Raw genomic sequence first — 20729 nt, forward strand, 5'->3', positions numbered from 1 at the left:
TATTGTATGTTGCACTGGAGCCTTTCCCTTTTTCCTAGGGTGTGTACAGTGCATTTCCTCCTCAGCTCTTTGGCGTGGCCTGTTTTTACATACCTCTCTCAAGCCTTTCTGCACTTTTTACCTCTTTGTGAATGCTTTCCACAACTGGCTTATGTCTTGTTCTTACCTTGTTTAAACTGTTGGTAAATACTAAATTCTGCATCATTTTATCTCGATTAGGAACAAACTCTTCCTTCATAATATTTGTATCACTAGGATAATTCTGGATTGGGCTTTTACGTTGGCCATCCTTTCCCAAGCTAAACTTCTCTAAGCAATGCTAAAAAGTTGGGGTTTACAGCATGGTCCTGGAGGGAGGAAATAGCTGAACTCTGTTAAATGTATTTCTGTGATTTAGAACCATCCTTTATTTTAATCTAGTGTTTGCAGCTTACTTGAGCCTACAGAGACTGAATACCAAGCTACACCATGTAGCACTGAGCTGTTACTTCGTGTTGCAGAACATATCTCAGGAGATCCAGAGGACTGTATTGTTACTGACAGGATTTAATCTTATTCTGTTTTCTGCTAAAATTTGCTTTTGAGAGGCGTTGATTGTTGCTTCATATATCTTTACTCTTAACTACAAGACATTATTGATGTGGAAGTGTTCTTGATTACATTATTCAAGCAAGGATTCTGTTTTATTTCTTTGTTTCCACAGTTGTTTCTTGAAGAGGAAGACTGTCTCAACATTATCTACCTCACCAAATACTGATCAAAGCTGTGAAGGCAATACAACAGGGAGGTTGTCATCTGTAGAATATCTTTACAGAAGATGTAAAGACATTTCTGGGAGAAATGACCTTAATGATGAAAAAGGGATCTCCTTTTCAGTGCAGAGGCAGCTAACTGAAAAACAAAAACCACCTTCATTTGCAAATAAAAAAGGAGCAGAAAAAGACTCTAATGATAAAGGTGTCATGGCTTACATCAATAAAAGTTATCAAAAAGTTGAAAAGTTGGATGACAACCCAGGGCAAACTGGATCTCAAAACCAGACCTCTAAAGGCTTCTCTCCTGATCTTTTTAAGGAGAAAAATGAGCCTGAAACCTTTATTGCAGGGACAAGAATGACAAAAGCAAAGGTGCTAGGAGATTCAAGTCAGGCTGCAAGTAGCAATCTAGAACAAAATAGAGCTCAGGTATCCAATGAAAAGACTAGAATGGATATCGATGGAAAAGCCCACAGACCTTCTCCAGAAAACTTTCCTAAAGAAATGAGGAAAACAGTGTATGGAAACCCACCATCAGTGCATCTAAAACAAACAGCCAAGAACTGGAAGAGAGCACCAAACTCAGCCTTGCCAAGTCATGAGAAATCAGCAGTGGAACAGCAAGAATTTTTGATGGTGGCAACATCAGTAGGAAACCTCACAAAGATGAACACACAAGCACCACTCTTTTACGCTGAGAAAAAGTGGCACAGTGCTGAGATGCTAAGTGCTGGAGCATCCAAAACAGCAACAGAGGTGCTGGGGAACTGGCAGGAGGATGATGAAAATGAGATTTCTGATACTGACAGTTCCTATTCTGTGGATTCTCTCTCCTGTGCTTATGCAAAAGCTTTCTCAGAGAAACCAAAACACGATTTTGACAGAAACAAATGTCTTGCCAACCCAGAAGATTCTGAGAGTGATGACAGTCAAATGTCACAAGACTCTCTGGTAGAAAAGGAAAACAAAGCCAAAAAGGAAAATACAAGTCGATTTCACAAGTTAAAGGCCCGCCATGAGCCAGCTAAGCTTTACAAAAGCAGAACCGATCACCATATTTCGTCTTTGGTGACATCATACACGTCTCGTAGGAGGCTGGGAAAGCCTGAAAGAAGCTTTTCTCTGGACAGCTTAGCTGATGGAGAAGAGATGCCAGCAGAAGATCTGGTAGAAGAGTCCAAATCTGATTCCTCTGATGAAGTGCCAGCAGAGATTTTTTGGAAGTTACAAACTCCCAGATCACCAGCTATACAGACTGAGGAAGGCCATGAGTCCAAGACCTGTGACACAGATACAGAAGGGACAAGTTATGACCTGAAGCTGAGCAGTTCCTTTTACTTGGACACTAAACCACAGCCTGCTTCCAATAGTGCTTGCAAGCAGTTGCTGAATGGGATAAAAGTCTCCTTTGTAGAACAAGAAAGGTCTCTTGATAGAAGACCATATTATGCAAGTGGAAATCCTTTGCTTACTGCTGATGCTTGGACTTCCTGTGATTCAAAGGTTGACATCAGCAGCTCCAGAACAGCACCTTCTTCCCATGAACATTTGAAATTTCAGGAAGCTCATCTCTGCTCTTTGAGCAAACCAGAGCTTTGGCTGAAGAAAGATGATCTAAAGCAGTCAGCTGCTGAAGTTTCTTTTGTTTCTGGCTCTAAACAGATACACAGCATTACTCATTTATCACATCGTATAAATGAAATAAATACATTTTTTTCCTCTGACACATCAGAAGTACCTTTACCTGAAACAACAACTGCGAGCAAAGTTTCTGAGAATGAATCATTAAATAAGATTCTTAAGGGATGGACAAACTCTAATGAAAATTCTTCCTTGGTGTCTCAAGAGGTAATGTCCTCATTTGCTAGCTCAGTAGAACCAAGCTCCTCTTTTGTTCCTGTTTCAGCAAAGCATGATTATCACAAACATTCAGGGTCAAATTATCCTGAACAAGAACAACTGAATGCATTATCTACTTACAGGTCTGCCACTGAATGCACACAAACATTCAGATGTCTGGAAAGTGCCTCCACTGCAGACTGCTTGCCACTGGTATCTAGGAAAGAGGAGGATTCTTTCCCCACAGCTCATCCAGAGCTGTCAAAAGATCACAGTGTGAAAAAACCACCCTTTGTTTCTGTGTTTCCTGTGCAAATTTCAGAGCAGAGAGATGGCTGTGACAGTGCAGATTTAGATGATGATTTCTTCAGAACTTCTGAAAATGATTACATCAGTGATGACTACCGTAACTTAATGGCAAAGTCAAGTGTGACAGATGCAGGCAGAAGGGCATCGGTCAGTGCACCTGCTGCTGAACCTTCTACAGTATTGGCTCACAATATGATCTCAGCACAGGCATCTGCAGTAAAACAAGTCCAATTTGGAAACCATGGGCAGCTTTTTCCAAGAAGGGAAGTACCAGCATGTAGTGGTGAAGGTTTCTTTCTCAGTGACTTAACAAATAAGAGCTGCTCCCTTGTAAGCAGTTACAAGCTTCAGCCATTGGCTGGACAAGGAGCAGAATCAGCTGTTACAGTAAGTGTCCTCAGATCTGGGGAGAGTAACTTGGAAACAATGCAAGAAACAGATTATGAACAGATATCTGCAGAAGAAATAACAACAGAGACAGATTTTTCCTCACAGAAGAAAACATACCGATGTAACCCTCTAGTTGTTGCTCACAGTGCAAGTTACGACCAATCTGCAACACCAATAGAGATGGCTCAGAAAGAGATTATCTGTATGGAGACAAGCACAGATAGCTTGGCAGAGATTGCAGAAGACGTGCCTTCATTCAGAGCTGATGAAGACTATGAACCAAAGGATGAAGACTTGTCTTCAATGAATCATTATGAATTTAAAAGCAAACCTGTTTCAAAAAATTATTGCCATGAACGTGCTTTAGCAGACAGTCAGGAAAGTTGTTTATCCCAACAAGTTTCAGAAGATTCTGTATTATGCATTGATAGCATACGAGAAGAAAGCAGTGAAAGCAAAGAACACAGCATCCTGAATTCCCAGGCTGTAGGTCAGAAAGAATTTTCACCCGAGTATGAAAACTTAGTGGTAAATGAAGTAAGTTACCTTATAGTGAATGTAAATGGAAAAGACACAGAGTCTTTCCCTGCTACTGTTCGTGAGAGTATAAATGATTTTCTCCCAGAACCCAATTCGATCATGTTTTACAAAGCTTCAACAAAAGCTAATCTTTTTCAAAGTGCATCTGAGACTGAAAATTACAGTAAACTATTGGAGCATGCCACCGTAGTGAAAGGAGACTGCAATGCTGCATCTAATCTTACTGTGGAAGTCAGTGGCACAAAAAGTTGTTCTGAGGCGCATTCTGGCCGCCTTTGTACAACATGCTCTTCAAAATCAACAGGGCAAAAAATCAGTACACATAGGATGACTGACATCTCCATTCTCCTGGAAGCAGAAACACAGAACAAATCTTTACTCAAATCAAAAGAAGAGAAAGAAGCCTTTTTAGAAAGCGATTGCCCAGAGGGTGTCTTGCTTGTTGAAGGTGATGTAAACTCCGAGCTGGAAAGAGTATTTGAATACAGCACAAATACATCAGCTACTGTCTCTCAAGAGGAGAGTCTGTATGTAAATAAAGAATCCAAGGTTTTAAGAAACCCGGACACCAATCCAGAAGAAACTATGGTTCCTTATCAGAATACAAAAGCAGACTCTGATGAAGAAAGAGCAAAATTAATCAGCAGTGCAATCAACTTAGACAAAAATGCATTGCAAACTAAATCCAGACAGATTGAAAGTTTACCTGACCTCCAAGTCCAAAGTGTAACTGAAGACAGGAGTGGAGAGGATTTTAAAGACATTGGTCTATCTCAGAACCCAAAGAAACCTCTTGATACTGAAGCTTGTGAGGTTCAGCTTAAGTTTTATACCAATCTGTGCCTGACACATGAAGAGGTGGAGGAAGATGAACTGCAGGTAGCCAGCACCAGGATAGAACATACTCAGGAACCAAAAGCACTCGTGCACTGTGGCAGCCACCTTGAAACAAGCAGCTTGTGCCAAAAAGAAAAAAAAGAGAAAACAGAAAAAGGTATTTATTCACCAGAGTTTTCCGTTGCTCCCAAACCCACTCCTGCTTTGTGTTCCCATACAGATACTACTCAGAATACTTCAGGTGTCCTTGATACGTGTGAGGGGCTTTTACAGAGGAACACAACAACAGAGAATGTGTTTAATGCAGAGGATGTAGGTGCAACAGTACTAGTCACAAAACCTGAAGCTGAAGGACAAGTAGATTCTAGCAATTTAATTGAACATTATGTACCACACTCTTTGCCCCAGGAAGACAAAGTTAATGAATGTGAAGTGTCTGGGAGTGAAGAACAAATTATCATGACAAACACTGAGGAGCTGATTATTATGAAGCAGGAAGTCCTACTCACAGATAAAAATGTGTTATTCACTGAAGGGTCTCCAGCTCTACATCAGATGTCTTGTGACAGAGATGATAAAGAGGAAATTTTAAATCAATTCAAGATCCCTGAAAGATACCTGACCGCTTCAGGTCTAGAACAGGACACACTGGTAGAAGGTGATCCAAGATACCATGATCCTACTGAAGTGAGTGAAGATGGTGGCTCAGTGGACTCTGTTGCAGATACAAGAAATGCAGTCATGAAAGATATTGATGCATATGAATATTCATTAGATGACAGTACTTGTATGGACCAAGAATTCAAAAGTCTCCACATGAAAGAGGACAGTGATACGTATATGAGTTGTTCTATGCAGTGTCCTGAGCATGGTGCTTCAGGAAACTTGAATCTAAGTATTGCTAGAAAAAGATGTGATAGTTGTGAATTGGATCCAGTAGGCTCCAGAGTCATGGACGAGAAAGTGCATTTGATGAGTCTAGTTCAAATGGCCAAAGAAAAGCAGATGTTTGTAGAAAACACAGGGGAGGTACAAGTGGTCATTTTACAAAACCTGAACAAACTATTCCCTGAAAACAAAGACGGCTGCCAAATGACACGTGATGACAGCAGATTAAGTGAAATCTTAAGAGAAAGTCAGTGGGTGTCTACCAGCTTTTCTGGAAATAATGAAGAAATCGACAAGGAACAAAATCCATCAGCAACACTGATGACTGCTGAGAAAAAGCAAGAAAGTTCACTTAAAGACTTCCCATGCCAGTCTGTAAATCACCTTTTATATCTTGGAGTAAGTGATGATTCCCATCTTGTTCAAGATGTTCCCACTGCACTGAAAGGACATACAAAGGCATCTAACAGCAGTGTTGGAACTAGAGCTGTTCTGCCTTACTATGAAACATTAATGGAGAGTGAGGTCTGTGTTGGTATGCCTGTTTCAGTCAACCATATTGGAGAAGACAAGTATCTTCCTGACAAAATGCCAAGCAAGAATATAGCTTTTCTGCAAACCAGGACCACACGGGGCAGGCAGGAGGAAGACTCTTTTGTATCTGGGCAAACTGTCAATAAGAATAGCTCTTCCACTCCTTACAGTGCAGGTGGTCCTGAGTCTGAAGTAGCTGTACTTCAGCCAGGGGCCGAAGGAAAGCCATATTCCTTGGAAAAATTTGATTCGTCTGAAGTTGTAATTCAGGATGTTAACATCGGTCATGAAGAACACAGGATGGATTTAATGGTTAATAAACTATCAAAAGGCTACCTTAATTCCACAGAAGATACAGCTCAGGAAGAAAAGAGTACCACTGTGCCTGATTCACTACTTTCGGGTAATACAAACCTGCTTTCTTCTTCAGAGAAAAAAGGGATGGAAGGTATAGAAGGGGGAAAAATGCATTCTTTACAAGAAATCTTTATGCAAAAAACACTTCACAACACTAATACAACTCAGAAAGTACTTGAGTCAGGGAGTTTATCGCAGCATGATGAGAAGGAGAAATTTTTAAGTACAAGCTACACTACAACAAACAGTAAAAACAAAAATGCAAAGTTTCCTGGTGTAACTGCGTATCAGCATGACCCCAGAGAAAATCAGGGATTCAGGATTTCTGAAGAGGTCTGCATAGACCAACCAGGCAGCTCTGATTCTGAGAACACTTCAACTCGTTCAGAAGGCTTGAACAAGTCTCTGTGGGAAAATCTAAATTATAATAAAGAGTTTCCAAGTTATAATAGGAACTCAGGCACTTCTGAATGTTCTCCTGGTCTCCTAAATCATCCAGCATCATCTGCAGATGCTCTGATTGCCAGCAGTGAAGACAAAAGTAAAAACAATGCTGCTCTCTCTAAAGAAACCAAATACTTTGAAAGTGAATGCACTGATTCAAGTGTATCTGTAACTTTTCCCAATGCTTCTCAAAAAGGGGATGAAAGGAAAACTAATTCTGCCATGGCAGAGGCCACAGACAGTCAGAAGAATAAACTGCCTGAAAAAGTCGCAGGAACAGATCAAAAGGAGAAAATAATTCAAAGTTCTTTCGAGAGCTGCAGTGACATAAAAGAAAATGAAATTCCTGAGTACTCAGAACACTACAATAGCCCTTCTCATGTGACTGTACCAGAATCAGGCTCACTTACTTTTCAGGACCAAGAACAGAGTGGCAGTGAAGAATCAAAGTCTCTTCCATCCTGCTTTGTAGAAGATACTCCAGCTGATCCACCTTTTCAAAGCTCCAAGAACTTTGATGCTTTTGACACTGTGTGCTCAGAAAAAGATTATCCTCAAGCATTTACAAGCGTCAATCACCCATTCTTAACACCATTTTCAGAATCTTCTTTGACTGCAGATCTAGGCCCTGGTGAAACTGGCACATATGATACTTCACATACAAGTACATTGAAACACTCTCCATTTGCTGTTTTGCAGATACAAGACACTCAGTCTGATAAAGCTGTGGTATTTGATGAGCCGATATGTGCTTCAGGAAGTATTTTACTCTCTCTTGCAAAAGAAAACAGGCATTGTCCAGTGTCAGACACAGTCTCTACTTCATATGGACATCCTGCTGTAGGTGGGGAACCTGTATATGGAAGTAATCATAAAAAATTTGACAGTGATATAAAAGTTGGTCAGCACCACTGGGGTAAAGTTCCACCACACGAAACTTGCACAGAGAAAGTACTAACTGGTAATTCTCTTCTATTACCGTCATTACCTTTTGGGGATCCAGGAAGGGCAATTCTTGTTGAAGAGGGAAAAATGAGAAATGTACTTAACAAAAATGAGGCAGAACTGCACCCAAATAATGAGGCTGAACACTTTGCAGTAGAGACAGAGCAGAGAAAAACATTATGTAGAGAACCTGTCGAAATGCCAACTAATGTATCCTCAAATTCTGCAAATGAATTAATAGGTTCAGAAGTTAGAGTGTTGGAAGATCTGTATCCAGGAGATGTTGATGTGGATGCTGAGTACACCAATTCGTTTAGTCCAACATACCCCACATACAGCAGAAGCAGTGATCCCAGACGACTGTATCGCGCTGTCTTGGGTTTTGAAAAAAACCCTGTAGGTCTGCAAGATAATTGTCAGTATGTGCCTACAGGCAATCAGATAGAACAGGTGCTAGACAGAACAAATACAGATGGTAGAAAAGAGATTTTACTTTGCCAGAATAATACAGGTTCAGGCATTGGTGGCCCTGATGCTAATGCAGGCAATTGTTCACCAATGGGAGATGATCTAATGAGGAATAAGACTCTGAAATCAGAAAGACTGAAGTTTTCTGTCAGGAAAAATGACACTACGTCTGTAAAGTTTTTGCCAGAAACCTGTGATTTGCCTCCTCAAGAATCCAAATTTGTGCAATTAAGGAGCAAACGATCATATTCTACTACACGGAATACAAAGAGCTGTAAACAAAATGAACAGAGACCTTCCTTACAAAGTCACAGACTATCAGCCCCAGCTATTGCTGTCTTCTCTGATACAGAATATACTTTGGAAACTTCATCTAAGGCAGATTCCTTGTTGTATTCTGCATCTAAATCAATGCAAGATTTAAATATGAGTGTAGAGCCTCCATCACCAACTGAAGATGATCTTCATGGAATTGAAAGATTTTCAAAGCAGGAGTCAAAGAACTTTCTACAGGTTAAATCTAAACCCAGATTTCAGCAAAGAATAGCACAAACTAAGAAGCTTGCAAACTGTGATCCCAAAAATTTACAGAATTTTGCAGCAAGAACTCAAAGCAGCCAGTCTTCAAAAGACTCTACTACTCGATCTCCGTCATCCTTGCTGCACACAGCTCACAGTTCTGCGGGTGCAGAAGCAAACACCCATTCAAAGAGTAGTTCTGTAGCTCAGTGTAGTGAAGGGAAAGTTGAAGAAGCTGGATACCAGTCAGGAGCAAATTTATTTTTGCAAGACAATAAAGACGCAATGCATTTTAGTTCAAGTGATATCAACCCATATATTCATCCATGGCAACAAGATGGATCATGCAAGATTGGTTGGAAACAGTATATTTTTGGAAGTGCAAGTGATGTCTCTTGCAATCAAATTCCTTTAACCCTGGAAAATCGTAAAGTTATGAGATGCTCCAGTGTAGACAACGGATTGAATTCTCAAAATTCTCCTTTTCATTCTCATCTCAGTTCATATGCTACAGCAAAAGTTTTATCGAGCACTTTAAGCAGCATCGAAGGTCTTCAAGGATGGGACAACGTCAGACAAAACCTTCAATCCGCATGCTCAAGTGACAGTACCAAGCAGTATAGCAATGTGTCCAGTGAAACATTGGAAACTAATCCAGAAAATAACACTGCTGAACTTGAGAGTGCTTCTGCACAACCCAGTAACTCTTCAGTGCAGGTTGATGAAATTGTACTGTTATATCCTTCTGAGTCTGAAAGGTCTTCCAAAAAACTACCAGGGACTACATGTGAGCAGGGAACGCAAACAGCAGCTCCAGGAAGGTATAAAAGGCAGAGAAGACATCAGAGAAGCTATACAGATGTTTCTGCAAGAAAGCAGGAAACAAACAGAGATTTAGTTCATCAACCGTCTTCTTGGACAAGCATGCAGAACCTGTCCATGCATCTGTCACAGCTGCTTCAGAACACTTCTGAGCTGTTGGGAAACCTCTCCCAACAGAGTATTATAGATAATGAGCAGAATGCCAAAATGAACCAAAGAGGAACTGAAGAGGCTGTAAAGGCTACTAGATCAGATAGCTGCACTCAGACTACAGCAGATGTAGGCACTCAAACAGACATTTTGGAAGCACCTCAAAGCAAACATGTAGAAAAACAAATGGAAAAAAAAATGGAAAATGAATTGAGGGTGGCTCGGGCAGTAAATGTTGATTGGAAAGAAATAGGTGCAGATGCAAAGATTCTCAAAAGGAAAGAGGAAACACTGTCCCTTGAAGAAAGAACAAAAGAACGAACAGGGATGAGAAGTCTGGGCAACCCTGACTTCCATGACAGTCTTGACAGCATTTTGGAAGACTCCTTTATGTGTCTGCCTCTCTTACCCAGAGCCTCCACTCCTATTGTAGATTGCAAAAAAACATCATTAAATGCACAGCAGAATGTTGCTTTTACTAGTACCAGAATTTCATCTGTCACATCATCTTCACTGAGTTCAGGGCAAGATGGCTCTTCATGCACTGTAGTTAGCAGCCCTACTGACAGCACCTCTCAATCTGCAGCATTTTACCCTCAGGATAAAAGAAGTGTCAATGAACTAGAGATGCCAGCAGAGAGAAAATTCTATTACAAAAACACCCTGCTAGTAGACAGGGCCTCTTCCCCTATTCTCACTCTTAGTGCTAGTCCCAGCAGCCAGACTGCTTCTAGCAAATCTGTCTGCCCTATTAAGCAACCTTGTGGATATTCCAGTGATGCTTCAAGTCCTCCTCACAACCAGAGAAAGCAGAGGGCAGGTCCACAGCTCGGCATGCCCCCTCACGTGGACAACTTTTCACAGACAGAAACAGACAGTGAATCTGGTGCTTCTAGAGAACATAAGGGCGTAAAGAAGAAATTGGGAAGTTTCCCAGATAAGAAAGCAGCTGAAGAGCTTTTAGGACAGCATGGTCCAGAAGACCTGGGGCAGCATCACAGAGTCACGGTTGACAGCCACACTACCATCTGTGCCAAACGACTGTATCACTCCAGCAGTATGTTGGAGGTGTCAGGCCACAGGGAACTTTTAACAGGTGATCTCAGAGACCACAGTCCACTGGCACATTCACTTCGCTCTATGTGTGTTGTGAGGGGAGGAGGAGGCTCTTCAGCTGTAACCAGACATGAGAAGTACGTTGGTCATCCTGACGCTGCTTTAATTCATGACTACTCACCTCCAAATGCCGAGTTCCTTTTCAATAAAAGAATTAGTGCCAGTTGTTCAAGTAAGACAAATGCTGGCACGCCCACAGAACCTCTGGGAGAAGCATCATCTTTACAACTTCATGATTTCTTCTGGAAACATGAACACAGCAACCCTGCCCTGCTGTCCGATGCGAGCGATGTGCAGACTTCCTTCCAAGACGACAATATGGATTCTGTCACTGAAAGTGAATGTGACACTGAGATTCCCCGCAACAAAAACACTCCTTTTGCAAAGCCTCACAGGCCTCGGAGCTACAGCCTCCGTGACTTACCTATACACAATAAATTCAGCAACTGGTGTGGTGTCAAGGGCAGCCCTCCTTCCTTACTCAGCTTGAGCGGCAGTGTGGCAGATTTACGAAGTCAGGCAGAAAAGAAGCCTAGAAGCACACGAGCAGCAGAAATGGAAGGGAGATCCCAGCTTTGTGACAGCAGGAGCAGAGAGATTGAGAGACTTCAGCGAGAGCGCGCTCAGATCATGTCTGGCATTCACCTGGATCTGCATCAGCATCCCCTCACTGTGGAACTGACGGAAGCAAAGCTCAATCACGGCATCGGGGAAACAGATGCCCTGCTTAGGGTCCTTCAGAGTGGGACAGCAGAGGACCTGGTAGGGATTCCAGTGAAGCAGCAACTCTATGAAAGGTAAATTACTTCAAGTAGTGTTGTCGTAAGTATTTTGAATACACTTCATTTGTGCTTCATGGGGCATAAATAACATTTAGTAATGAGCACTTAATCACTTAGTCACACTGAGTGAACTGTATGTGAAGAGTTATAGTATCAAGCTTATTTTATATAAAGTTAAGTAATGCATTTAAAACAAACTTTTGGGGTTACTTTAAGAGGGACAAGTATAAGATTTCGTGTAATTCAAGTTTAATGTCACCCTCTTAAAATTTCTAGCAGCTGTGAGTGATCATGCATACCTGGTGATCATGGGAATATAATTCATTGATTTATTGCAATGTAAGAATAATTAATACATACTGTTTATGGGAATAGCTCATTCATCTTGTTTCTGTGAATAAATGCTGCTGTATGAATGTGCCAAAAACCCCCCAAAACTCAGCCATAAATATATGATGTATATTAAAAAAATACAAAAATCAAGATCCTAGACTCTAGTGACTGGATTACAGAACTCAGGTTAAGAAGCTGTTGTAACTAAAAAGATTTAGGACTCGCTGTGTTACTCTCCATCCTTAATTTGCCTCTCAGCCATTACAAGAAGTAGCCAAGACCCTCTTATGCATCTCTACTGTTATAAAAGCAGTAGAGTTTTAGGATTTCTGCATCACCAGTCAGCATGTGGCCAAAGGGGTATGGGAAGGGGAGCGCATGGTATTAGATTCCTATAAATTTTACGTTACAAAGGTACCTCATATTTAAGTCTTCTTTAAAAAAGTCAGCAAATGTAACTTTGCAGGGTGCATTTTGTCAATCTAATTGTGTTTCCCTGACAGACACATGAGGACTATTGAAACTCTGAGGAAAGAAAGAGAAAAAAGGCTGCAAAGATACCAAAGAAGCCGAAGTCTGAGTCCTCAAAAGCATCTGAGTCTGTTACAGACGCTGGATGCAAGTCAGAGGGATCTGGATCTTCCCAGTAGACGCCGAGAGTATCTGCAACAACTGAGAAGAGATGTGGTGGAAAACACGAGGTAGGGCATTAGAAACTTCTCTTTTGGCCTCATGTACGTTAACAGTGTTCACACTGGGTGCACATTAATGGTTCTTACTGACACCTGAGGCTTCTGTGGCAGAAGAATTCTCTGTGTGGAAGTGTTAAATGGTGGGGTAGACAGGAAAAAATAGCAGTTTTCCTGTTGCTGCCAGGAAAAAAAGCATGAACCTGATTTTAGAAAATATGCATCAAAAATTTCCATTTGTCTGTTTCAGTCCATAACAAGTATCTAATTTATGTGTATGCTGTATAGGGACAGCCGAGTATTCATTCAGTCTTGACTCATTACAGACCAATCTGTCTTCTTACTCCTTCGTTAACTTAAGACACATGAAATAGTTTTGTGTTAAATATCAAACAAGTTCTGCAACCCTTCACCACTTAGAATTTGAGTTCCATTCCTCACCATATCCCCTAAGTGACTTCTGCTTCCTTTGCACTAGGCCAGGAGACAGTTATTTTCCCAACACAATTATTTTGCACGTGATACCTTAGATGATACGGCGAACTGACTTGGAAAGCAGTGCAGTCACTACAGTAATCTCAGTGGTAAACTGGACTTGCAACCTGAGTCATTTTCCAAGGTTAATGTCCATGTAGCCTTTAGTGACCAAAGAGAAACTTTTGGGAGGCTAACATGGTCGGGTTTATTGCTTTTCTGGCAAATTTTACTGTTCATAGAATCACAGAATGGTTTGGGTTGGATGGGACATTAAAGCTCATACAGTTCCAACCCCCTACCACAGGCAGAGACACCTTCTACTAGATGAGGTTGCCCAAAACCCTGTCCAACCTGGCCTTGGACCCTGCCAGGGATCTGTTGAAAGATGTTCTCATGGCATTTTGTCAGGTGACCCCATTTCAAATAATTACGTGTGTTTCCCCCCTCTTACCTATCTTTATAGGGTTAAAGAACCAAAAAAAAGAAGCATTCAGCATCCTTCAGACATTGAACTGTTGCTCCGAGACTACCAGAGGGCACGAGAGGAAACCAAAAGTGAAATAGCACGAGCTAGGGATAAACTTCGGGAGAGAGCTGAGCAAGAAAAGAGGCGTATACGGGAGCAAATATTTTCTCAGTTACAGAAGGTGAGTGTTACAGAGGAAACCATTGGGCATTATTCACATCAATGCATTTCTTTAAAAGAAACTGTTCCGTGGCTAAGTAATCCTCCTGTTTGATGCACATCAGCGTAGAAAAGCCAAAAATTAAAATGCAAATTTGTGATTAAAAAAAATCTGAGTCATAGTGGGCTGATACTGTTCATGGTTCTGAACTGTACCTTGAATTCAGACACCTCCATGGGATGGCTGAATTGTACCACATCTGCTACTTTGTTTTTCTTGTGTAACGTAATCATGCTTCACCGGAGTTGGAAACCCAAACTTAAAACCACCTTTGAAAGTATAAATAACCTTGAAGTTCTTGGTATTATCTTATTATGTAATTTTTACTTCATCTTCTGGGTTGGCATTGAGTGGTTGAATTGGCTGACATAAAATCTCCAGTCTATAACAACTACATTTGATCAACAAGCTAAGTCAGGGGCTACTTGAAAAAGAGGCAAAGACAAACAAATGGGACTGAAAAGAGATCTTTTATAAATCTTATTTTCCCCTTAAAAACACGCTGGCACTGGTTCGATAGCCTGGACTCTTATGTGTGAAGAATAACAACAGCAGAAGCTGCATTTTCCCGGACTGCCAAGTTTTACAGGTTCCCTCAACGGCTCATATGGTGGTCTTTCAGATGAGCCTGCTTATTTCATAGTTTCTGTGCGGCAACAGCTTTTCTCCTGTCAACACTCCTTGAAAGAAGCTGGACTTCTTTAGATTATTGCTCTTTCCCATTTCAGTGCTGTCATCGTTGATTTGACTAGCTGCTGTGCAAGGTGAGCTTTGTGTGTTTTTTTGTTGGTAATACTGTGATACTGATTACAGGAAGAAGCAAGGCTGAAGACTCTTGCAAGTACAAGCACTTTATGTACAGACTCCAGCCTCAGCCTCTCCTCTGGCCCAACATCTGGCTACAACAGCAGCAATACTGCTACGTATACTGCAAGTAACCTCAGCAGCCAGGAAGGACAGGTGAGGAACAGCTGGCCTGTGAGACTAGTATCTCCTGATGCTTTAACAGTAATAGGCAACGTAGGAACAGAAGCAGGGCATGTTTATGTCATGAGTGCAGAGAGGGGTGACGTGGCAGGAGCATTACTGGGTAACAGTGATGTTTTCATTTTCCTGAGATATTTTTTGGGTTTTTTTTTAACTTGTAGATAAAATCCAGATAGTGTTACTGTCAGTAATGCCACTAGCTGCCAAACATTTTAGAAACAAGACTTTCGTTGTGATAAACCAGAATCTCAGTGTGTCTCCCTGAATGATGCATTGACTTAAGAGTTTCTGTGTGTGAACATGGACTTTCCTGAAGTTACTTTCTGGAGTATACACCTATGCTAGCTACTTGCACTTGGTTTGTTCAGTTTCCCTAGTCAAGGTATCTTCATTTCAGAATCAGGGGAAAGGCAAAGGAGTTAACGTGATAAAGAGAAGCTTCCAAACTTGTAAGGCAGACATGTGACAAATACTCCACTTCTTCCACTTCTGCTCTTTCCTAAATCAGGTTTCCTCTGGGAATGCTTTGCTTTCAAGAGATACACGAGGTCGTTCAGCTGTTAGAAACAGTCAGCTTTATGTGTTAGAGCAGTTACAGAAGGATTCTACATTTGGTAAGTAAAACATATGACTCCTTATGTTTGAGCTGTATCCCAAAGCCTAATGAGATTTCGCATTTATTTAAATCAAAATCTAATTTGATTCTAGATACTGTGAAGATGTCCCTACCATTACATGACTTCAGGAAAGTAGTCAACCAGGAGCCAGAGCTTGCTTAGAATTTCCTGAAAAACCAAATGGGGATTTGATCCCTCTAAAGTTGGTCTTTGTCCTGGCATGTTACCACATGAAGTGTTCTGGGAGAATGACAGTACTTTGAGTGAACCAAAGATGGTGGGGGGGAAGGGGGGAGGGGTGGTGGTACAGCTGCAACGAGATTGTACACGAAAGTTCTTTTATCCTCCAGACTGATGTTCCTGCCTCTTCTTTAGGTTATTTTCTTAGCTTATACATAGTACTGTTAAAATTGAGTAATGCACAATGTGGAATCATAGAATAGTTAGGGTTGGAAAGGACCTTAAGATCATTTAGTTCCAACCCCTCTGCCATGGGCAGGAACACCTCACACTAAACCATGCCACCCAAGGCCCTGTCCAACCTGGCCTTGAACACTGCCAGGGATGGAGCATTCACAACCTCCCTGGGCAACCTATTCCAGTGCCTCAGCACCCTAACAGGAAAGGATTTCATCCTTATATCCAATCTAAACTTCCCCTGTTTAAGTTTTAACCCATTACCCCTTGTCCTGTCACTACAGTCCCTAATGAAGAGTCCCTCCCCAGCATCCTTATAGGCCCCCTTCAGATACTGGAAGGCTGCTATGAGGTCTCCACACAGCCTTCTCTTCTCCAGGCTGAACAGCCCCAACTTTCTCAGCCTGTCTTCATATGGGAGGTGCTCCAGTCCCCTGATCATCCTCGTGGCCCTCCTCTGGACTTGTTCCAACAGTTCCATGTCCTTTTTATGTTGAGGACACCAGAACTGCACACAATACTCCAAGTGAGGTCTCAGGAGAGCAGAGGGGCAGGATCACCTCCTTCGACCTGCTGGTCACACTCCTTTTGATGCAGCCCAGGATATGGTTGGCTTTCTGGGCTGCAAGCGCACACTGAAGCCGGCTCATGTTCATTTTCTCATCGACCAGCACCCCCAAGTCCTTCTCTGCAGGGCTGCTCTGAATCTCTGCCCAGCCTGTAGCTGTGCCTGGGCTTGCTCCGCCCCAGGTGTAGGACCTTGCACTTGGCATGGTTAAACTTCATGAGGTTGGCATCAGCCCACCTCACAAGCGTGTCAAGGTCCCTCTGGATGGCATTCCTTCCCTCCAGCGTATCAATACAGCTTGGTGTCATCGGCAAACTTGCTGAGAGCGTACACAGTGTAATTACTAATACGCACATTGACTACACAAGGGATGGCATGAATCCTTCAGGAGGATCAGGTGCCTGGGTGCTCCAGTGCTGGGTTGAAGTCCCTGCAACTGCAGATAGCAACGAGTTTCCTTTTCAGTATTTTTTACTCCCCTATGGCTTTTTTGTTTCCTGCAGAAACCAGCAGCATTCAGCCACCCCTTCCTTCTAGCAGCATCAGCTGTAGGTTCACCCATGGATTAACTATTTCCGTCAGCTCCTCTTCCACAAAAGGATACCAAGATTTATCCAAACATATCTTGGCCAATGCTACCACTGAGGTAAGTGAATAGGCAGAGTTTTCACTTATCCCTGCATCTCTTGCTACAAGTTCTAGTGAGTATGTGTGGGAGAAGCCTTGCTGCTCTACACTGCTAATAGTTATATATTTGTCAGCTAGAGACAGACACACCAAGCAGTTTGAAATGGTGGGGAAACTGAGCTGGGCTGCAGCAGAGGAGACTCTTGCATGTTAGCTGCAGTGGTTGAGTGAAGCTGGGGGAACTGCAGAGTCAGAAGGGAAGCATACCAACTTCCTATTTCACATCAGGTACAAACATTCCAACACGCTCGCCCCATCTCCCATTTTCTCACAATAGTTTAGGCTATAATAATGCATATTATACAGGATGTATATATCCTCTTTCAGCAGAGAATACGACAGCCAAGATGATCTGGCTGTTGATACTCCCTAAGAATTACTAGCACTGTAAAACTGTGTGTGATAAAGGCAGCCTAGCAGTTTGAATAGAAGACAGTGGAGCAGCATGTAAATGCTGGATGCAATTTATAGTTTCTACGGCTTTCTCTTACCTGTACATCTGTTACTGTTTTCTAAGGTAATGGCAGCATGCTCTCATAACCTGAGGAATCTCTACACCTGCCAAGCAGCAGCTGGGTGGAAGTAAGTTTATGGCAGGTCTTTATAATAGGAGGCCTTCTTTTGTACTTGGCCCTGTTGTGTGCAAATACCTTTGTCTTTGGCAGGTATCAATGTACAGAAAAAGAGGTGCTGGTTTATTACAAAGTCTTCCCTTCAGCAACAAGGCATGGGTTCCTGGGAGCAGGAGTGATAGAAAGACCCCTGCCCTACGTGTGGGGACTAGTGAGAGATCCTGGCAAACGACATCTGTATGACAGAACTATCAACACAGCTCGAATACACAAGAAAGTAACCAGCCACATCCAGCTGGGTGAGTACCAACACAAAGGACTGGCCACCTTTACCAGTAGGTACTTTCTCAGCTCCAGTTGCCAGCCAGGAGACTTAAAGGCATCTTATTTCCTCACATCTGAATAAATAATTTCATTATTTAATATGGGAACTTGAGCTTTGCAAGGCTTTTCCCAAGTGAGGATAATATTAAACATATCTCACTGTACAAGTACAGGTAGACAGTGGTTTGAAAGTCAAATCTTAAGTGGCTTGAGAAAGCATCTGAATGACATTATAGCATGTCAACTAGAGTTCTGCTCTCTGCACAAAGAAGTCAAAGTGAAATACGCACGTGCATTTCAAGGGACGGGGGAAAGTGTGCCAAGCTAAAGTTGTCAAAGTCTAATTCCCCTCCTTGTTTTTTCACAGTGTATTTAGTGACCGATAGTTCCCTCTGCTATCTAAAGCAACCCCGGGATTTCTGCTGCATTACTGTAGAAGCCAAAGAGGTAAAGTGAACATTCTCTCTGCAGCACAGAGGAGTTGTTCTGAACTCCTGGTTCAAGGACAGAAGGGAGAGGGAATGGAAGTCCATGCTTATCCTTCCGAAAGTGATGGTGTAATAGGAAGAAAAGCCTTGTGGATGACACAAAGGAATTGTGTGTAAAACCCTCATGAATGACAATCATCAGCTAAGCCCTATCTGGGGCTTGTGTTACAGAAGCGTTACACAGCACAGTCTGGTTACAAGCACGCAAGATTATGACAAAAAAAAAAAAATAAATAACATGGGAAATACTGTTTCATATGAGAGGAGTGTTTTAGGTAGTATGAGACATACATCTCATGGCAAGCAAAGAAATCATCACTGTATGCATAAAAAAATATACAAGCTGTCATCTTTGCCTTTTGTCACACACAGGAGAACTTGTCTGTCTTGGCTGTCCAGTCTGTTTACGATGCATCCATGCCCCACCCTTGCAAAGAAGTGGTGAGAGGGGAGATTCTGCCAAGTGCTTGGATACTGGAGCCTGATGTGGTGAATGGAAGAGATATCACTAGAGTTATTTACATGGCACAGGTAAGATTTTGCTCTGTATGTCCAACTGTGAATGCAAAAAGCTTTTACAGATAAGAGGTAAGTAACAAAATGTATAATCCTTATGCTACGCTCTATGAGCTGATCATGAATGTCTGCTCCACTTCACACTGTTACCTAACATAATGTACACTAAAGCAGCGAGAATCTTACTAGGATTGTGCTGAAGCACACAGTTGATCCTAAGCTTTTGTAGCATCTGGAGCTGCTCCCTTGGATACCAAGGCCTTTCTGTAATGGATTATTAGCAGCTTCAATGGATGTTGCCTTCTCACAGGGGGAATCAGTATGAAAACTCTTGTTGGCATTTTTATCTTGCTGCGGACAGAGGAGGCCACCTCAGGTTACACTGTGTTCAAAATGCACAGAAATATCAGTTGCTATATTTTTCGAACTGAAGTTGTTAATTCTTCACATTTAGCAGGTACGAAAACCCTGCCATCCATTCATTAGAGATTCATCTGAAAAGTAGGCTCTCCTTGAGATAGCAGTGCCAAGCAGTATCTAGAAGAGAATGCCAAATGTGTGTAATTTATTTTAAAGTGCTCATCGGAGAGCTACATGTCATTAGCCCTTTAAACTTAGCTATAGAATACATGTTTTTAAGATACAATATAAAAAATCTTTATAGTAATTAGTATATGCATTTTACAGTGCATGTGTAATATATACACATTTTGCAGTATATGCATATATATAAATATACATATTTTTAGTATATGCATATACTTGTTCAGTAACCCTGTATCTGTCTCAAACTAGTAATATTTAAATGAAGCTCAAATTCAAAAGCAGTGTGGGTCATACCTGCTGAAAGTGATATCAAAAAGCAAAGCTTTAAAAGCCTATTGAGTATTGGGAAGGAACAGATAAAAACCGCACAGGAATGATAGCATTTGCCTGTAAACTACTTTCGTAGTTTACAGACATATAACTTGCACCATCACATACTTACACATACCATCAGAGCTATTTGAGGCTAGAGAAGCATTTTGCCCAAACCCAGGTACAAACTCCAATATGTGGCTTTTCTTCTCATTCCTGCAGGTAGATCTCGGTGCTCCAGCTATCCCCGCAAGGCTTCTGAGTTCCATCGCCAAGCGGCAGCCCCTAGTGATTGCTCACCTGGCACACTTCCTTGCTAGCTAGTGTTGGGTACAAAAGTGGACAAGTAAGAGACACAAGCTCTGTAAGAGTAATGTAAAACGCTGGCTCACAGTCAGTCACAATCAAGCCTCACTGGTAACACTGGACTCTGCAAAAGGACAGTTAGGAAAAAGGATCATTTATTTTAGCTCCTTAGAAGAAATGCAGCAGGTTTGATGGGAATCTGTTCTCCTGGAGTCAGCTGTGGAAAAACTCCATGGAGCAGCAAGGTGTGCTGTCTCTAGACAGAGGAAGAGACTTTGATTTACAACAGCCAGCATCTTACATGCAGAATGTAGTATTTAATTTCTGTTTCCAAGGTGCTTCAAAGACCAACCTTCTTCTTTAAGAAAGTTTAGGCACCAGTGGGAAAAAGGCAATGGAAGCAATGACATGCACTACAAACTGGAAACAGTCCACATATGGCTTGAGGCCCTTTGCAACTCCTGAGAGCTGCAAGGCCACTTTCTAATGTTCAGATAAGCATCAAATAC

At 41.8% G+C, this 20729-nt stretch overlaps 1 protein-coding gene across 3 annotated transcripts in view; it reads left to right on the forward strand.

Annotated features, from left to right (window-relative positions):
* STARD9 (StAR related lipid transfer domain containing 9) overlaps positions 1-20267 on the forward strand; it is a 103531-nt gene extending 83264 nt beyond the window's left edge. For 2 of the 3 annotated variants that reach the window (XM_061343411.1, XM_061343412.1), the window contains exons 23-33: positions 704-11710; positions 12532-12729; positions 13658-13841; positions 14694-14840; positions 15376-15481; positions 16973-17115; positions 17674-17738; positions 17822-18027; positions 18420-18499; positions 18913-19071; positions 20137-20267. In XM_061343411.1, the coding sequence (XP_061199395.1) occupies positions 704-11710; positions 12532-12729; positions 13658-13841; positions 14694-14840; positions 15376-15481; positions 16973-17115; positions 17674-17738; positions 17822-18027; positions 18420-18499; positions 18913-19071; positions 20137-20238 (12397 nt within the window). In that variant the 3' untranslated portion in view covers positions 20239-20267. Of the gene's footprint in view, positions 1-703; positions 11711-12531; positions 12730-13657; positions 13842-14693; positions 14841-15375; positions 15482-16972; positions 17116-17673; positions 17739-17821; positions 18028-18419; positions 18501-18912; positions 19072-20136 lie in introns of those variants that run through there. The other variant, XR_009723915.1, reaches the window with a different exon arrangement.
* Positions 20268-20729: the final 462 nt, after the last annotated feature.

Source organism: Neopsephotus bourkii, unplaced genomic scaffold, assembly GCF_033783945.1.
Source record: "Neopsephotus bourkii isolate Nb327-2 ecotype Australia unplaced genomic scaffold, CSIRO-AGI_Nbou_v1 NB_1825, whole genome shotgun sequence".
Lineage (NCBI taxonomy): Eukaryota > Metazoa > Chordata > Aves > Psittaciformes > Psittacidae > Neopsephotus > Neopsephotus bourkii.